Below are 15,998 nucleotides of genomic sequence, written 5' to 3'. Positions count from 1 at the left end.
GCATTTAGTCAAATTTGGGCATCCTGAATGTGCTCCAGAAGAGAGAGCCTCGGAAGGAAAAATGCACTTAAAAGTCTACAGCTCTTACTGCTTCTGTGGAGATTTGTTGGCTTTTCTAGCCCCTCCTGGCCCACCGCAAGGTTGTGTGACTTGGCAGCTGGTCTCCATTGCCACCCTGCTCGTAGCACTGCCGCGAAGGGTCAGGGGAAGCCTGCTCACTGCCCCAGGCAGAAAACTAACTGAGGATGCACCAGTGCCCTGCCTCTGGAGTGGGGATGGGCTGCGGGGACTAGAAGGGTCTCGTAAGGATTTGCAAGAGGGGCGACATCCGGCCTCCGCAGCCACGCTTGCCGCATTCTGCACCAGCACGCCAGCGCCAGCCCTGGCCAGTGCAGCTGGTGGTGAAACCAGTGCTGTAGGACGACTGGGGAGGGAGCCGACCCTTGGCGCCCTGCCAGCTGCTCCCGCTGACTGTCCTCAGGGATGTGGCGGCACAGCGAGCTGCCCTCTCTCCCCCTGCAGAGTGGTGGCCACTTAGCCTGAACCTCCCCGGCTGTAACCACTCTGGCTGTCGACCAAGAGGTATGAGGAGCCCATTATGGCCAACTGGCACAGTCTTAGCTTCCAAAGAGTAGACCCGATTGTGCCCCTCAGGGAGGAAGCCCTGGGGACTAAAGCCTCAGAAGCAGCAGGGCCAGAGATTGAAGGTACAAGGCCCCCTTGGGTCCTGAACACTGGTTGGGGGGGGCGCCAGCACCATACGCTGACAAACCCACACTGAAGCCTTGGGGGTGTGGAGCACCCTTACTCATCCTTCGGTGGGATATTCCACAAAGTCATCTGCCTCTGAGTGATGGAATTCATGGTCGAGTTAGTAAACTCTACAGGCCTCAGCCCATCGCTGTACTTGATTCTCTAGAATTTCATTTTTGGCCAGTGCAGTGGCATAGGAAACCATGATGGTCCAGGAGCCCCTCAGGAGAGCCCCACAGGTGGTGTGGTGGGCAGAGGACACGCATCCAGGATGAGCACTTACTTACTCCGTTGATGTCAGATTGGTTCTTCCTTGACAGGCGGCACAGTGTTCTCACCCTGGCAGCAGCTGGTGGGGACATTCCAGAGTGAGGCCACTGTGCATCTGGCAGGTTGTGTACTCATGCTAGTCCGGGGGGCCCCAGCACTGACCCCTGCCACCATAGTCACCTCCACAGAGGGGCCTCCTTGTTGCCAGGAGCATGTGCCTGGAAACAGACATGGTCACGTCCTCCTTTCCTGCTTAGTTTATCTCATTGAGCATGATTTTCATCTCCAAGCACTCTGCTTGATTTATTAAAGGTGCCCTGGATTTTTTTTTTTTTGGAGGGAGAGAGGTGTGAGTTTTTTTGTTTTATTATTTTAGAGACAGCATGAGCAGGGGTGGGGGGGGGTGCAGGGGCAAAGTGGGAGAGAGAGAGAGAGAATGAGAATCCTGAGCAGGCTCCATGCTCAGTGCAGAGCCATCTTGGGGCTCTATCCCAATGGCCCTGGGATCATGACCTGAGCTGAAATCAAGAGTGGATGCTCGACCGCCAGCCACCCGGGTATCCTGCCCTGTTAGTTTTTATATTAGGTTTGTTTATCTTTTCCTTTATGGATTTTTTTAAAAATTTCATATGTAGTATTTCAGGTTTCTAGAAGTAACTGTCAGTATGTGAAGTCCTTCGGGCCCAGATCTGTGATGGCTGTTTTTGCTGACCCTCACTCTTGGTGATTTGCTTCCTCGTGTGCTTGGTGATCTTTAATTACAGATTCATTTTCATCTGTCTCCATCCCTGGGAAACCTGGGGACCCCTGCCGGGCTCCCCCTCCGTCCACAGGGATTGTGGCTTCTGCTCTGCTGCAGGGAGGGGCCCTGCTGACGGGGCAGCTCCACCACCCGTGTGCCTGCCGGCCTCCTGTCACAAACCAGAGCCGGCTCCGGTCACCTGGCCTCCGTGAAGCCCGCACCGCCTGGCAGCCCTCATTCAGTTTGCACCCCTTTTCAACTCAGGGCTTTCCTTCCTGTTTTTTTTTGTTTGTTTCCTCCCGTGCTCCCTTAGAAATTCCCTTTCTGCCCCGCCTGTCCAGGAACAGCTTTGTGTTAGTTTTGGCTGGAGGGTCCCAGGATAATAGGTTCCCTATTCTGGAAGGGGAAGTCTTGGAATGACCTCTTTACGGAGGTGCTTTTGCGGCAGGTACCTCTCGCTGCATTGGTCATTGTTTGCTTTCTCGTCTTCTTCAGAGAAGACCTGTGTGGCACACTGTTTCCCCAGAGCCCAGATCTCTAGGGTGCAGCCAGTGAGAAGCTCAGTAAGTGTGCTGGTGTGGGTGCATCCACCGACCAGGTCCTCCCGTGTGGACAGTGTAACGACACCAAACAACACTGTGATTTAATCCTCTTGATTATTTTTGCAGGGATTTAAAATGCCCAAGTGTAGCTCAAATCTGTAAAGGGTTTCATGATGTGTTACTAGATAAAGATAGAAGATTGTCCCAACGAATCCAATGTAAAGTATGGAAATTAAATTGTTTGTTTCCTTTTTAGATTCACGAAGAAGAAGTAACTCTTAAACTTAACCCAGAATTTGAACAAGCATATAACTTTGAACCCATGGATGTGGAATTTACATATAACCGGTGAGGCTTTCGGTGTCTCTTCCTGCAAGCGCGTTTTCGCTGTTGATGGCAGCAGCCTCTTCCGTCCGTCTCTCCACCCGGAAGTGCCGGGGCGGGGGAGGCAGCGTGGGGTGTTCGCGTTTCTAGGTCACGACTCCAAAGTTGCAAACATTTTCTCTTCATTCATTTCTGGACTTTAAGTACGCTGAGATCTTGTCATTTACCACATTGCGAGCATGGAGCAGTGGCCCTGCCAACCTGCCGCCCCCTCCCTTTCACCCCCCCCCCCCCCCCCCCCCCGCTAACTGGGATTTTGTATTTGTTTCTCCCTTGCTTTAAAAAAGAAAAAACAGTTTGTGCATCTTTATACACACACACACATACACCCACACACAGGAAAAACGTATTTTAAAAAAATTTTTTTTAACGTGTATTCATTTTTTGAGAGAGAAAGTGTGCGCAAGCAGGGGAGGGTCAGAGAGCAAGGGAGATACAGAATCCGAAGCAGGCTCCAGGCTCTGAGCTGTCAGCACAGAGCCCCACGCGGGGCTCGAACCCACAAACCGTGAGATCATGACCTGAGCTGAAGTCGGACACTCAACCGACTGAGCCACCCAGGTGCCCCAAGTATTTTTTGGGTTTGTTTTGAGCTTGCGGTCCCTAGTGTCTAGGAGGATTTCACTGGCATGTTACCAGGATTCTCCATGTTGTGTGTCACTGTTCAGTGTCACCTACTGCTTCCCCCCCCCCCACCCCGGGTGAGTCCACTACTCTACTTGTTGTGTGGACGGACATCGGCCCTGTCTCTGCTCTGAAGGTTTTCTGTGGGCACCTTCTCCCTCCTTGTGCACAGACACTCATGTTTTCTGGGCTGTACACTTAGAAGTGAGACTGCAGTTTGGGGGATGTACATTTCAGCTTTTACCTGTGGTGACATCAGAGATCCCCAGAACCGGCATCTGTAAGAACCTCTTGATCCATGCCAGCCCAAACCTGGCTTCGTTAGCCTTCTAAATTTGTGCCAGCTTGCTAGGTATATAATGTCTCCTTATGGTCTGGAGGTGCATTTCTCTGACTGCATATAGAGTTCAGAATTTCCATGTTTCTTGGCCACAAGATTTCTTCCTCTCTGAAATACTGGCTCATATCTTTTCCTTCTGAGTAATTTGGTTTTCGATATTTGTAGGAGTCCTTTCTGTGTCCTTTGTGCTGTGCTGTTCCTGGGTAGGCATGCTACAGAGAACTTCTCTAGATCTGTTGCTTATTGTTTCATTGCATCTTTTAAGTATGAGAAGGTGCTAATTTTAAGATAGATCAGAGATTTTTTTTTTATATTAATTTTATTTAAGGAACATTTGAGTGTTGGGACTGCCACCAGCTCGAAGTGTGTTGGGCGTGAATGGGTTGAGGGTCAGCAGGGAGAGGCCGTTACTGGCCGTGGAAGCAGAGCAGGTGGAGTGGGAGCTAGGTGAGGTCCAGGAAGGGGACGGTTCTCGAAATGAGAGAAACCAGCTCAGTAGAGCCCCTGCAATGGCAGGGGTTACAGGGGTGAGGAAGCATGTGTGGGAAGAGGTGGACCTGGCCAGGTGGGACAGGGGTCCTTGGCAGGACGAAAGAGCCAATTTGTCCGTGGACATTTCTGACCGAGTGTCCCCCTGGACCGTGCGCTAGGCCCACTGAAAGGGAGGAGGAGGCGGGGAGGGAGAAGAGAGCTAGCACAGGCGGAAGGCGGTGCACGAGTTGGCCTGCGGAAGGACGCGGGACAGAGGGCAGGTGTGACAGGCCGTGGGGCTGAGCCAGAGAGAAGGTGTCCCAAGAACAGCCAGAGGGTCTGTGGGCCTGGTACCGGCAGCAAGGGGCTGCTGGAAGGCAGCGATCTTGAACGGACGGACAGACGCACGGACAGACACGGGCCCAGGTCTTGAGCAGGCTGGTGGGCGGCCAGGCGGAAGGTGGAAGAAATAAGAGACCGGGTGGGAGCGGCGGGCACCTCAGCACGAGCCCGGCTGCCACCTCTGACAGCCTGGAGCTGTCTGCCTCTGGAGCCTCTGCCCGTCCCGGTTAGGGTGTAGGTTGCTTGCTTGTGTTAAGTTACGGAAAACCAGAATTCTCACTTCCAAAAAAATGTGTGTTCCCCACTTGTTAAGAAAGACGGGAAGATGGGCAACACCGCTGCTCCGCGGGTTGAACAGAGCTGAGGGCGGGGCCTCTGCACAGGGCAGGTGGGCCGCACGTCTCTGTGAGTGCTTACTTCCCATAGGAAGTTTCCTGTTTGAAAAGAAGTGGGCCTACGGAGATACAACGTACGTGTGGTCACCTGTGCCTGATGAAACGTACGGTTTGAGGATTTGGACGTGTGTACATCCCGTGAAAGAGCACATCCACCACCGCAGACACTTCCTGTGCCCCTTCCTCGTTCCTTCTCCGCCCACCGTTCCCTGGCCACGGGCAGCACTTTCTGTCACTAGTTTGTTTGCACTTTGTACAGTTTTACATAAATGGAAACGTTCAGGACCTACTGTTTTTTGCCTGGCATCTTTCTTTCCCTTAGCAGAATTATTTTGAGATTTGACCGTACTGTTACATGACTTTGTTGCCTTTTTGAAAATGGTAGTTGTCAGGTGTATAACAGTGATTCTGATTTGGCTCCTTTTGAGGCCTGAGTAGTGTGTGTCGTTAGAGGAATCTGCCACAGCTCACCTGTCCAGTCACCTGTGGGTGGACATTGGGTTTTTCCGTACGTCGGTCATTCCAAAGAGAGCTGCTGTGAACGTCTGCGTACAGGTGTTTGGATGCACCCAGGTCCCTTTCTCTTGGGTGGGGCTGTGTGATGGCTGGGTCCTGTGGTGCGGGGGCACTCAGCTTCTTAAAGAAGTGCCAAACAGTTTTCTAAAGCAGCTACACCGTTTGCATTTCCAGCAGCTCGTGTGAGGGTCCCGTCGCCCCACCTGCTCACAAGCCTTGGGCCGGTCAGTCTGCTAATTTCGGTCCTTCTGTTAGTTGGGAGGTGGTGTCTCTCTGTGGCCCGGGAGCACGTTTCCCTCCTGAGTAAAGCTGAGCAGCTCTCCATGTGCTCGTTGCCGTTCATGCGTGTTCTCGTGCTGCCGCGTCTTGAGCCCAGGCAGTAGAAGCCCTCCTCTTGGTCCTCCTCCTCTTGTCTGCCAGGCTGTGGGGGCTCTTTGGGGTCTTTGGTGCTCCTGTGTGCCTTTTAGATTCAGCTTGCCGGTGTCTGCACAGCACCTGTTGAGATTCTGATTGGGATCACGTTGAATTTTTAGGTCCGTTCACGGGAGAATTGACACCTTCATATTGAGACTTCCAGCCCTTGAAAACGGTCCCTCTCTCCACCTAGTCAGGCTGTGTTTCATTTCTCTGACCAGTGTCTGCAGTGCTCACTGGGAGTGTTTTGCTTATCTTCTGTCAGATTTTTCCAGCCCTCAAAAAAATGTAATGCTGTGGTAAACAGTAATTTTAACCTCAAATTGCTTCTAGCTACTATTCACGAATGCCATTTATTTTTGTATGTTAATTTAGTATCCCGAGAGCTTGTTAAATGCATCTGATGGTTCTAGTAGCTTTTACAGATTATGTGGGATTTTCTACATAGACCATCTTTTTGTTCAAGTAAAGAGCTTTACTGCTTCCTCTCCTATCTGAATGCATTGTTTTTCCTTGCCTGACTGCACTGGCTAGATTAGCATTTCACGGAAGTGGCCTTGTTCCCGACCTGAGGGTGTAGCATTCATTCAGTCTTGAACGTCAGGCACCACGTGAGCTGGATGTAAGCCCTTTGTATTCAGCCCTCCATCAGGTTGAGGAGATGGCCTCAAGTTTTCTGCGAGCATTCAGTCATGGCTGGATATGGGGTTTTGTCAGATGCTCTCTCTGTATCCAGGTGGTCATGTGGTTTTCCTTTTTTTTTTTTTTTTTTTTTTTTTTGTCTATTAAGATCATTATACTGAGTGGTTTTCTAATGTAAAATCAACTTTGCATTTTTGGAATAAGCCTCACTTGGCCCTAATGTAATTTCCTTTAATACGTTTGATATGATGTGCCAGAATTTTATTAATTTTTGCATCTATGCTTATGTGGTGTGTTGGTCTGTGGTTTCTTGAAATTATCTTTTTTCTGATTTTGGTATTAGGATAATGTTGCCCTCACAATAAGTTAAAAATCATCACTTTCTCCTCCGTTCTGGGGGCTAGTTTGTGTAGAGTATGTAGAATTGGTATTCTTCCTTAAACGTTCAGTGCAATTTGCCAGTAAAGCCTTCTCGGTTTGGAGCTTTCTTTGCAGGAAACTTTCTGACTACAAATTTGATTTCTTTAATAAATCAGTAACTATTTAGGCTACCAATTGTGTGTTGAGTGAGCTTTGGCAGTATGTGTCTTATAAGAAAAGAATTTGTGCATTTCATCCAAGTAATGCATTTGCGTGAAATATCCTAGTATTTCCTTAGCAGTAGTACTTTCCGAATCTGTACTGATGATGTCCCCCTCTCTCGTGCCTGACAGTGGGGAATACCTACCTTCTTAGGTCTGGCTACAGGCTTCTCAGTTCAGCCTTATGAGGGAAGAGGGAACCAGCTTTTGATTTCATTCATATTTTGCAGGCTCTTTCTACTTGTTATTTCGTTGACTTCTGCTTTGGTCTTTATTTATTTGGGGTTCCATCTGCTCCCCTTTTTCTAGTTTCTGGTGGTGGAAGTTGAGGTCATTGACTTGAGACCTTTCTTCCTTTGTGATTTTGGAGTTTGGTGCTGGGTGAGTGCTGAGTGCTGTCCTGTGAAAGGTCGGAGCCCAAGTCACCCAGCCAGGGTCCAGTTCGGTTCCCAGGTGTTTGCTGTTAGGAATAGTGAGGCAGGAAATCGTCTTCCGTGTCTGCACAGTGATGTGGATGTAGGGAGAACTGGCATCTTGGCAGCGTGGAGTCTCTTTTTCAACCATAGGTTGCACTTAGCGAAGCTTTCTGTGTTTTTTCCTTTTGTTCTTTGTCCTCCTTTGGAATTCTTGTCTAGCGTTTTCCTCATGGTTTTCCACCTCTAACTTGTTTCACGTTTTAGTGCAAATAAATACCTCTAGGGTTTTACCGCTTAGTATCTTGCCGTTTTTCAGATCAGTCAGGTCGGGAGATGATTCATCGGTCTCCACTTTAAGCTATTATGCTCATTGCCTTTTTGGCATTTCTCGAGATCATTATTGCTTACCTTCGGCGTGCTCATGAGATGAAGTATTTCCACTGGATAACTTCGGATCAGACCTTTCTTGTGTGTGTAGGATGAAAAACATGTTACTTTTATTTTGGTGAATTCCTCCTGTAGTGTGCTTCTGGGATCTGTTGAGAAACCGTTTATTCCCGTTTGGCGTGCTCTTTAGAAGGAAGGCCGTGATCCTGCAGGGTGACCAGCTTGTCTAGTTTGCCTGGTGCTACCTTTGTGACATGTCCCAGTCTTCTGTGCCCTTTGAAAGGTGTCGGAAGCTCCCCTCCTGCTTCTCGGGCAGAGGCAGAATGGCCCCGGCTCGCCAGGCACGGAGCTTGGAAAGCCTCCCCCGGGAAGGCCTGGCCGTTCCTCCGTTTCTTCCCCTTGAATTGATCCGCTTGAGTGTCTTGGAGCCCAGGTAACTGTGTGTGAAGAGTCCTTGCGGGGACACAGCGGGGCTGCCAGGAGCCTCGTGCCCGGGGCCCCAGAGGAAGGGCCTCTGAGGGCTGTGCTTGTGCATTCAGTTTTGCCAGCTTCACACCCCCACCCGCCCACCCACCCCCTACCCACGACTCACCGGAGGGCGACCGTGAAGTGTCTGCTCTACACCTCATGATTCAGGTGAGAAACAATCACCTGGTCCTTGGGCTCACAAGTCTGAATTTTCCAGAAACCTATATGCGGCCCGATTTCTGAGCTGGTATGGAGCAGCTCTTGTACCTTTGCTTCTTTGAAGGCCAGATGTTCTTTCTGGAACAGACGTCCATCTTCAACTGTGCCTTGGAGCTTTGGTCATCCCATTTCATTGAAGATGAGGTTTTATTTTACGTTTTTAATTCTGTTTGTTGTGTTAAGAAACAAGACAGGCCCACAACGGAGTGGCTTATGCTGAGTGCCACGTCACCAAACAGGGAGGCGATTACCGGTTTGGCTCCCCCGAAACGGAATCTTAGGCTGGTCAGTCGGGAACTGCCTGGTCAGGACTGGTCAGGACTGGTGAGGCTCCGCCTGCCGGACCCCTGCCCGCCCCCGCGGAAAGCGAGCTGGGGAGAGCCGGCCCCCTGTCTTTCCCGGGATAACTCCCTCGTGCCGTGCCCGCTGCCTTCTGGCTGCGGGAGTCCTTCGCGTCGGACAGCTCCTCGGAGCCCCTCTGTCCGCTGCCTGGGATGCTGCCTGGTTCGGATCAGTTTTTACTCAGAGTCTTAAAATTGTTAATAAGCCTCAGTTTATGTTTTAACTTCGAGTTGTGAATTTCAGAGGTTTAAATCTTTACAATAAATAAATCTTTACAATAAAATAAATAAAATAAAATAAAATAAAATAAATAAATAAAATAAAAATCTTTACAATAAAAATTACTTTGTTGTTGAGGTAGTGGTATTAATATTTTAGGCTGTTTTTCTGTTTTTTCCCCCTACTTGTTCTCTTTATATATTTAAAAGAGAAATACTCCCAGAAAGGAAGGAGTCCCTGCTGTCCCCATACATGGGATGTCTCTGTTTAAAGTTCTTCTGTAAATCTCCTAATGTTGTCATGTTGTGTATAGACAGACACCCACTGAAAAATGAGCCCCTGCGCTCCAGACTCCCTGGCGGGGGCCTCTGAGAACCTCGGGGGCTCTGACTCTAAGACGGCCCCTCTATAAGTATTCATACAGGTTAGATTTCCACGACCAGTACTAGGCCAGTATTTCTAAACTGGAGGTGAATTATTTGATATTCTCTCTCTGGCAGGACCACGAGCAGACGGTGTCACTTTGCGCTTGAACACGTCATCCACTTAGGTGTTAAAGGTATTATTTTTGTGGAATAATAGTTCACTTCTTCCCAGAGTATTTTTACAAGTTCCATGCAAAATTTTGTGTAAAACACAGTCTCTTCGGTCGTATATTACAAGTAAAATTATGTGATATCCAACGTTTTTCTTTGCCACTGGCAAGTTTTAGTGTCTCTTTACTATTTAATCTGTGTGGAAATTACTGAAACTGAAGCCGTTGCCCTGTGCTTGTCCCTTTGTAACATAATTAACTTTTGTGGCTCCAAATGGGCACATGGCTCCGTTGTGAGCAGTACCCAGAACTGCTGTTCTGCTGTAGCCGAGAAACCAAGTACGGGACCCAGACGGGAAAAGCCTAGGTTGCTGCCGTTCATTCATCGTTTTCAAGCTTTCGGTAACACCTACCTTCTTATCTCGTTTTAAAAGTGTTGTTTCCAGAAGAAATCATTTTACAGTCTCCCCAAGTGACGGTAAACTGGAACGACGTACAAGACACCAAACGTGATGGCCAGCCCACCAGCAAGGTATTGCTTCGATGACTTTGAAATATTTCGTAGATGGTACGTTAGTTCTCAGTGGCCTGGAATTTTAGAGGCGTGTCGTTCAAATATAGCCCAAGATCACAGCTCAAATAAAACTAGGATATTCGGGGGTGGCTGGGGTGGCTCAGTTGGTCTGACTCTTGATTTTGACTCAGGTCATGAACTTGTGGTTTGTGGGATCGAGCCCCGTGTTGGGCTCTGTGATGACAGCATGGAGCCTACTTGGGATTCTCTGTCTCCCTCTCTCTGCCGCTCCCCCACTCACATGCATGTGCGCGCATTTGTTCTGTCTCACGATAAATAAGTAAAAGCTAAGGTATTCAAACAACAGATTCAGCGTGAAGTTTATATACAGTTACACGGTACAGTAAGTGGAGAAAACCAAGGTGCAGATCTGTTTATATGAGCTTATCATTTAATTTTAAAAGTATATGCTTTTCTTGTACACTCAGGCACAGGCACATTTATATGATTATATATGCATAGAAAACGTCTGGAAGAACATGCGTCCACCAAATGATTAACATTTGTAATCTTTGTTTTTTTGTGGGTTTTTAAGTTTATTTATTATGAGAGCAAGAGGGAGCATATGCACATGCGTGCAGGGGAGGGGTGGGGGGGCAGAGATAGAGAGAGAGAATCCCAACGTGGGGCTCAAACTCACAAAGCCTGAGCTCATGACCTGAGCCAAGATCAGGGGTCAGACATTTAATGGACTGGGCCACCCAGGCACCCCAACATTTGTAATCTTTATGAAGATTATAAAGATAGTTTATTTTTCACTTATGGAAGCCGGTTCCATAAATAGTTCCATAGTGCCTGTTTTGTGCCAGCTATCGTCTAGGCTGTCCAAATGTTTATATGAGTAAAACAGAAATGGTTTTATTTATCATTGTGTTTCCAGTAATGAGAAAAACTCTCCATGTCTGTGGTGGGGGTTGTAACCTAGAGTACTGTGCTGTTCAAATTTGCTTTTTTGAACATGCTTTAAATATATAAAAAATACAAAATTTTAATTCTAATATTTAGAAACTCTTTCACCATTTTGTAGCCCCTCTCCAAAAATGCAAAACTGATAGTTTTAGAATACTTACCTACATATTCACAGAAAATCCTATGAAGGAAACATTAAAAAGTTTCCATTAAAATCACCTTTCTTTCTTACCTGATCTAAAAGTAGCAAAGGATCTTCAGTGGAACAGACACAGCGTCACCTGCAGCACCCTGCTCGCCCGTCCACCCTGTGGCCTGATTCTCAGGGAGGGTCTGTCACCCTGATGGGGACTCGGTGCCAGGTGGGGGAGGTGGTGCTGTTTGTGTGGGTCACATTCCTCATCAGCTGAACCTCAATATGTTTAAATGCAGAACATGATCTTCTTATGGATAAGCTAGGTCGCAAATGAACTTGAGGTCATTCCACACATCAACCAAGATGCAGTTACAGAGACTGAATCTGCCTTCCTACCTTAACTAATCAAAACTCAGACAAAGCACACAACACAACAGTTTCAGATACTTGTGTATCGCATGTCCTAGGACAATGATTTCGGACAGAGGAAGCAAATGAGGTGACCCTGTGATTGCCCCAGCTTACGATCTTCAGAGCTCCCGGGCCAGGGACCAGAAAGGGAGGCCAGTGGTCTACAGAATTGAGGAGACACACCTGGTGGCAGCGTAAGGACAAGGTGGATGGCATTCACAGGGCAGAGGACTGGGGGAGAGCACAGGACAAGAAGGGTCTGCGGCGCGGGGGGGGGGGGGGCGGCCAGAGTTGTGTCACGAATGCATGCCTGGGAAAGAAGCCCTGGAAAGCAGAGAGGAAGCCCGAACCCACCCCCACCCTTCCCCCAGTGCCGGAACGACTGGTTCCCAAAGCCAGAGAATTCACAGGGCAACAAGTAGAGTCCTCAGAGGGTGTTGCCTGCGGGTGGGGAGAGTCTAGCCCTACACTGCCTGCCAGCCCCACCCATCCACGGGCCCAGCAGAGAGTGGCTCTCCAAGCAGTGCAGCCACATCCCACAGCCAAGGTCAAGGATAGTTGCGGGAGTACATACACACGAGGTGTAAAATTCACAACAGCTGGTATCTAATCCAGAAATAAACTGAAAAACACTGTCCATAATAAGGAATTTCAGGACCGCCTGGGTGCCTCATTTGGTTGAGCGTCCAACTTCAGCTCAGGTCATGATCTCACGATTTGTAGGTTCGAAGCTCCACGTTGGGTTGCCCTGATAACACGCAGAGCCTGCTTCAGATTCTCTGTCCCACCCTCTCTCTGCCCTTTCCCAGCTTGTGCTCTTTAAAAAAAAAAAAAAAATTATTTTTTAAGGACTTAACATTGCTGCTTTATTTTAATATGAAACTTATTGTCAAATTGGTTTCCATACCAAAAAAAAAGTTTAAAAAACAATTCCATCAGTTGAAATCAACTAAAGAAAATAATAGTGGTATGCCAGGCCTAATAATGCAGGAGTGTGAAGGATGCCACGAATTCCATCTGGGGGTGTCTTTGAGCTTGCCGAGTAGACACCATTAACAAAGCTCACCCTCCTAAGTTGAAAAATTTATGGACGAGAAATTATCATTGAGATTAAATGGTGGCAGACATGTCCAGGGAATATTGCGGGGGTTCAGTCCCTTCATGAATCTTGGGAAAGATGGACGTGTGGAGATGGCAACTAGTGGGCGGCAGAACGACATTGGAATGGTGGTAATTCCAGGAAATTGTGTCATCCTGTTAGAAGCCTTGGAATGAGCATTGTTAACAACGGGTGTGTTATGGAAGAAACCAGTGGCTTCCACGTGTCCCCTCTCCATAGCTCCTACTATATAAACATTTTCCTACTATATAAAAATCAGGTTGTGCATTTTCATATCGAACTTTCTTGTTAAATAAACTTCTGTAATAGTCAAAAAAGGAATAACAGTGGTAGGAATTAGCAGACATGGACGTCAAAACAGTTATTATAATTATACTCCATATGCTCCACATTCAGTGGAGATATAAACAATAAAAGATAACTTTCTAGAGACAAAAACTCAAGGTCTTAAGATGAAAAGTATATCAGACAACTAACAGACTAGAGACTACAGTCAGAAATATTAGTGAATTTGAACACGGATAGAAACTCAGCAAAGCGAAACAATAAAGAAGAATCTTTAAAAAAAAAAAAAAATCCAAAAAAGCATCAGTGAGCTGTGGGACAAGTACCCACAGCCTTGCATCCACACAATTAGAGTCCCAGAGAGGGGAGTGTAAGAAATACTAGAAAAAACAGTGGAAACTTTCCTGATTCGATGAAAACTATAAACCTACATACATATCCAGGAAATTTAACAGACCTGAAGTACAAGAAATCTGGAGAAAACTGCACCAAGACACATGACAATCAAATGCCTGAAAGTTGCTTAGAAAGAACTTATAAACCTTAGAAACAAAGTCTCATTATAAGCAGGGGAGCAGAACAAGGAACGGCAGCAGATTTCCTATTGATAGCAGTGGGGTGGCTCTGGAAGGTGCTGGCAGGAAACACTGTCCGCCTGGAACTCTGTGCCCAACCTACACTGCAGAAATGAAGAGGATGTACACAATTATCCAGACGTGCCTGAGCTGAAAGATGGGGCAGGAGTTACCGCTGACCTGTACCACCAGCCGCGAGAGCCCTTACAGCACACGGAAACCGCCCTAGAGGGACACGATGGCCTCCCTGGAGGAGCAAAAAGGACCAGAAATGATCAGTGGGTGTGGACATGTAAAGAATGTTTTGTTGCAGAAAAAAATCCTCTTTAAAAGATAACTGAGTTTTTAACTTACTTTTTAATTCATTTAAAAGCGAGCACACACATGGCAAAGAGGGGCAGAGGGAAAGTGAGAGAGTCTCAAGCAGGCTCCGTACTTGGCACAGAGCCTGATGCGGGGCTCAGTCACAACTGTGAGGTCGTGACCTGAGCTGGAACCAAGAGTCAGATGCTCAACCAGCTGAGCCACCCAGGCACTCAGTAACTGACTTTTTAAACAGAAGGAAATCCTATAAAATGTGATGACGTGGGTGGACCTGGAGGACATTATACTCAGATAAGCCACGTCCTACAGGATCCATCTCATATGAGATCTCTTTTTTAAAATTTTTTTTAATTTTTTTAATTCATTTTTGAGACAGAAAGAGTCAGAGCATGAGCAGGGGAGGGGCAGAGAGAGAGGGAGACACAGAATCCGAAGCAGGCTCCAGGCTTTGCACTGTCAGCACAGAGCCCGACATGGGGCTCGAACTCACGGACTGTGAGATCATGACCTGAGCCGAAGCCGGATGCATAACCGACTGAGCCACCCAGGCGCCCCAACATACGAGATCTCTAAAATGATAAGACCCACGGGGAGCCTGGTGGCTCGGTTGGTTAAGCATCCGACTTCGGCTCAGGTCATGATCTCGTGGTTCGTGAGTTCGAGCCCCGTGTCAGTCTCTGTGCTGACAGCTCGGAGCCTGGAGCCTGCTCCGGGGGCTGGGGGAAGGGAATGGAGAGCTGCTGACAAGTGGGCACAAAGTCTCAGTCGTACAGGGGGGCAAGTTCTGGGGGTCTGCTCTACAGCTCTGACCTGCATTACATGCTATACTGTACATAGGAACATTTTTAAGAGGGAAGATCTGAAGTGAAATGTTCTTACTGTGGTAACATTTTTAAGTGATACTTAAATAATTTTTGAAAAGATAATTGATTTTTTAAGTTCTTGAAATAGTAGCAACGTATTAGGTAGTTTGTAACATACGTAGATCTAAACAAGGGATGGGAGAAGAGAGTATCACTTCTCTTATACCATATTGGTGTAATTTACTTGAAGTAAATTGTGATCAGTTAAAGATGTATACTCTAAATTCTAGAGCAACTACTGAAATAACAAATATAAAGAGCTAGACCCACAATGGAGATAAAATGGAATTATAAAAACAATTCAAAAGTAGCCAGAAAAAGACGGACACATGGACAGTTGTACCATGACCTGACTTAATTCCCACCCACCTGTGCAGTGATTTACTTAGAGTGGGCGTTGACATCTCTGGCTACAATTGTGTGTCTAGAACAGTTGAGACACAGAGAAAACAAATGGCAAAGTGAGAGAGTTACATGTAACGGCATCAGTAATCACATCATGTGTTCACAGTCCAAACACGGCAGTTAAGAAGCAGAGATTGCCGGCTTGGATAAAAAAGAAAGACCCAAATATATGCTGCCTATAAGAAACACATTTTAAAGTTTTTTTAATTTATTTTTGAGACAGACAGTGTGAGCAGGGGAGGGGCAGAGAGAGAGGGAGACACAGAATCCGAAGCAGGCTCCAGGCTCTGAGCTTTCAGCACAGAGCCCGATGTGGGGCCCGAACTCACGAACCATGAGATGGTGACCTGAGCTGAAGTAGGACGCTCAACCGACTGAGCCACCCAGGCGCCCCACTAAGAAACACATTTTAAATATGAAGACACAAGTTAAAAGTAAAAGATGGGAAGAGGTATCAACAAGAAAGACAGTTAACAGTAACAGGATGGGGTGGCGGGGTGGCTGTGTGAATGTCAGAGTAGGTTTCGGAGCATAGGGAGGATCAAGGTGGTGTCACAGTATCTCAGGAGTGCCTAACAATCCTAGGCACTTCTGCACCTAATAACAGACTCAGGGCACACGAAACAGAAACTGATAAGACTGCAGGGAGAACCAGACAAGTTCGTGTGCTGGTCAGTGATGTCAGCACCCCTCCCTCTGGTAATAACAGAACAGACTGACTGAAAGTGATCAGTGCAAGGGAGCAGAACAATAGCCTCTGTGACTTGAGGGATGTTTTGTGTTTTTTTTTTTTT

General features: G+C 47.5%; 1 protein-coding gene across 5 annotated transcripts in view; it reads left to right on the top strand.

Moving 5' to 3' along the window:
* Nucleotides 1–2,062: 2,062 nt before the first annotated feature.
* The window catches only part of MOV10L1 (Mov10 like RNA helicase 1), a 34,744-nt gene continuing 20,808 nt past the window's right edge, over nucleotides 2,063–15,998 (top strand). For 2 of the 5 annotated variants that reach the window (XM_040490497.1, XM_040490496.1), the window contains exons 1-4: nucleotides 2,117–2,328; nucleotides 2,564–2,655; nucleotides 9,568–9,626; nucleotides 10,037–10,134. In XM_040490497.1, the coding sequence (XP_040346431.1) occupies nucleotides 2,182–2,328; nucleotides 2,564–2,655; nucleotides 9,568–9,626; nucleotides 10,037–10,134 (396 nt within the window). In that variant the 5' untranslated portion in view covers nucleotides 2,117–2,181. Of the gene's footprint in view, nucleotides 2,329–2,556; nucleotides 2,656–8,102; nucleotides 8,253–8,504; nucleotides 8,960–9,567; nucleotides 9,627–10,032; nucleotides 10,135–12,571; nucleotides 13,950–15,998 lie in introns of those variants that run through there. The other 3 variants (XR_005795124.1, XM_040490498.1, XM_040490499.1) reach the window with 3 other exon arrangements.

This window comes from Herpailurus yagouaroundi, unplaced genomic scaffold, assembly GCF_014898765.1.
Source record: "Herpailurus yagouaroundi ecotype Mexico unplaced genomic scaffold, PumYag 182, whole genome shotgun sequence".
In the NCBI taxonomy this organism is placed as follows: domain Eukaryota; kingdom Metazoa; phylum Chordata; class Mammalia; order Carnivora; family Felidae; genus Herpailurus; species Herpailurus yagouaroundi.
Note: the sequence above shows the minus strand (reverse complement) of the source record. Positions and strands in the feature narration are given on the sequence as shown.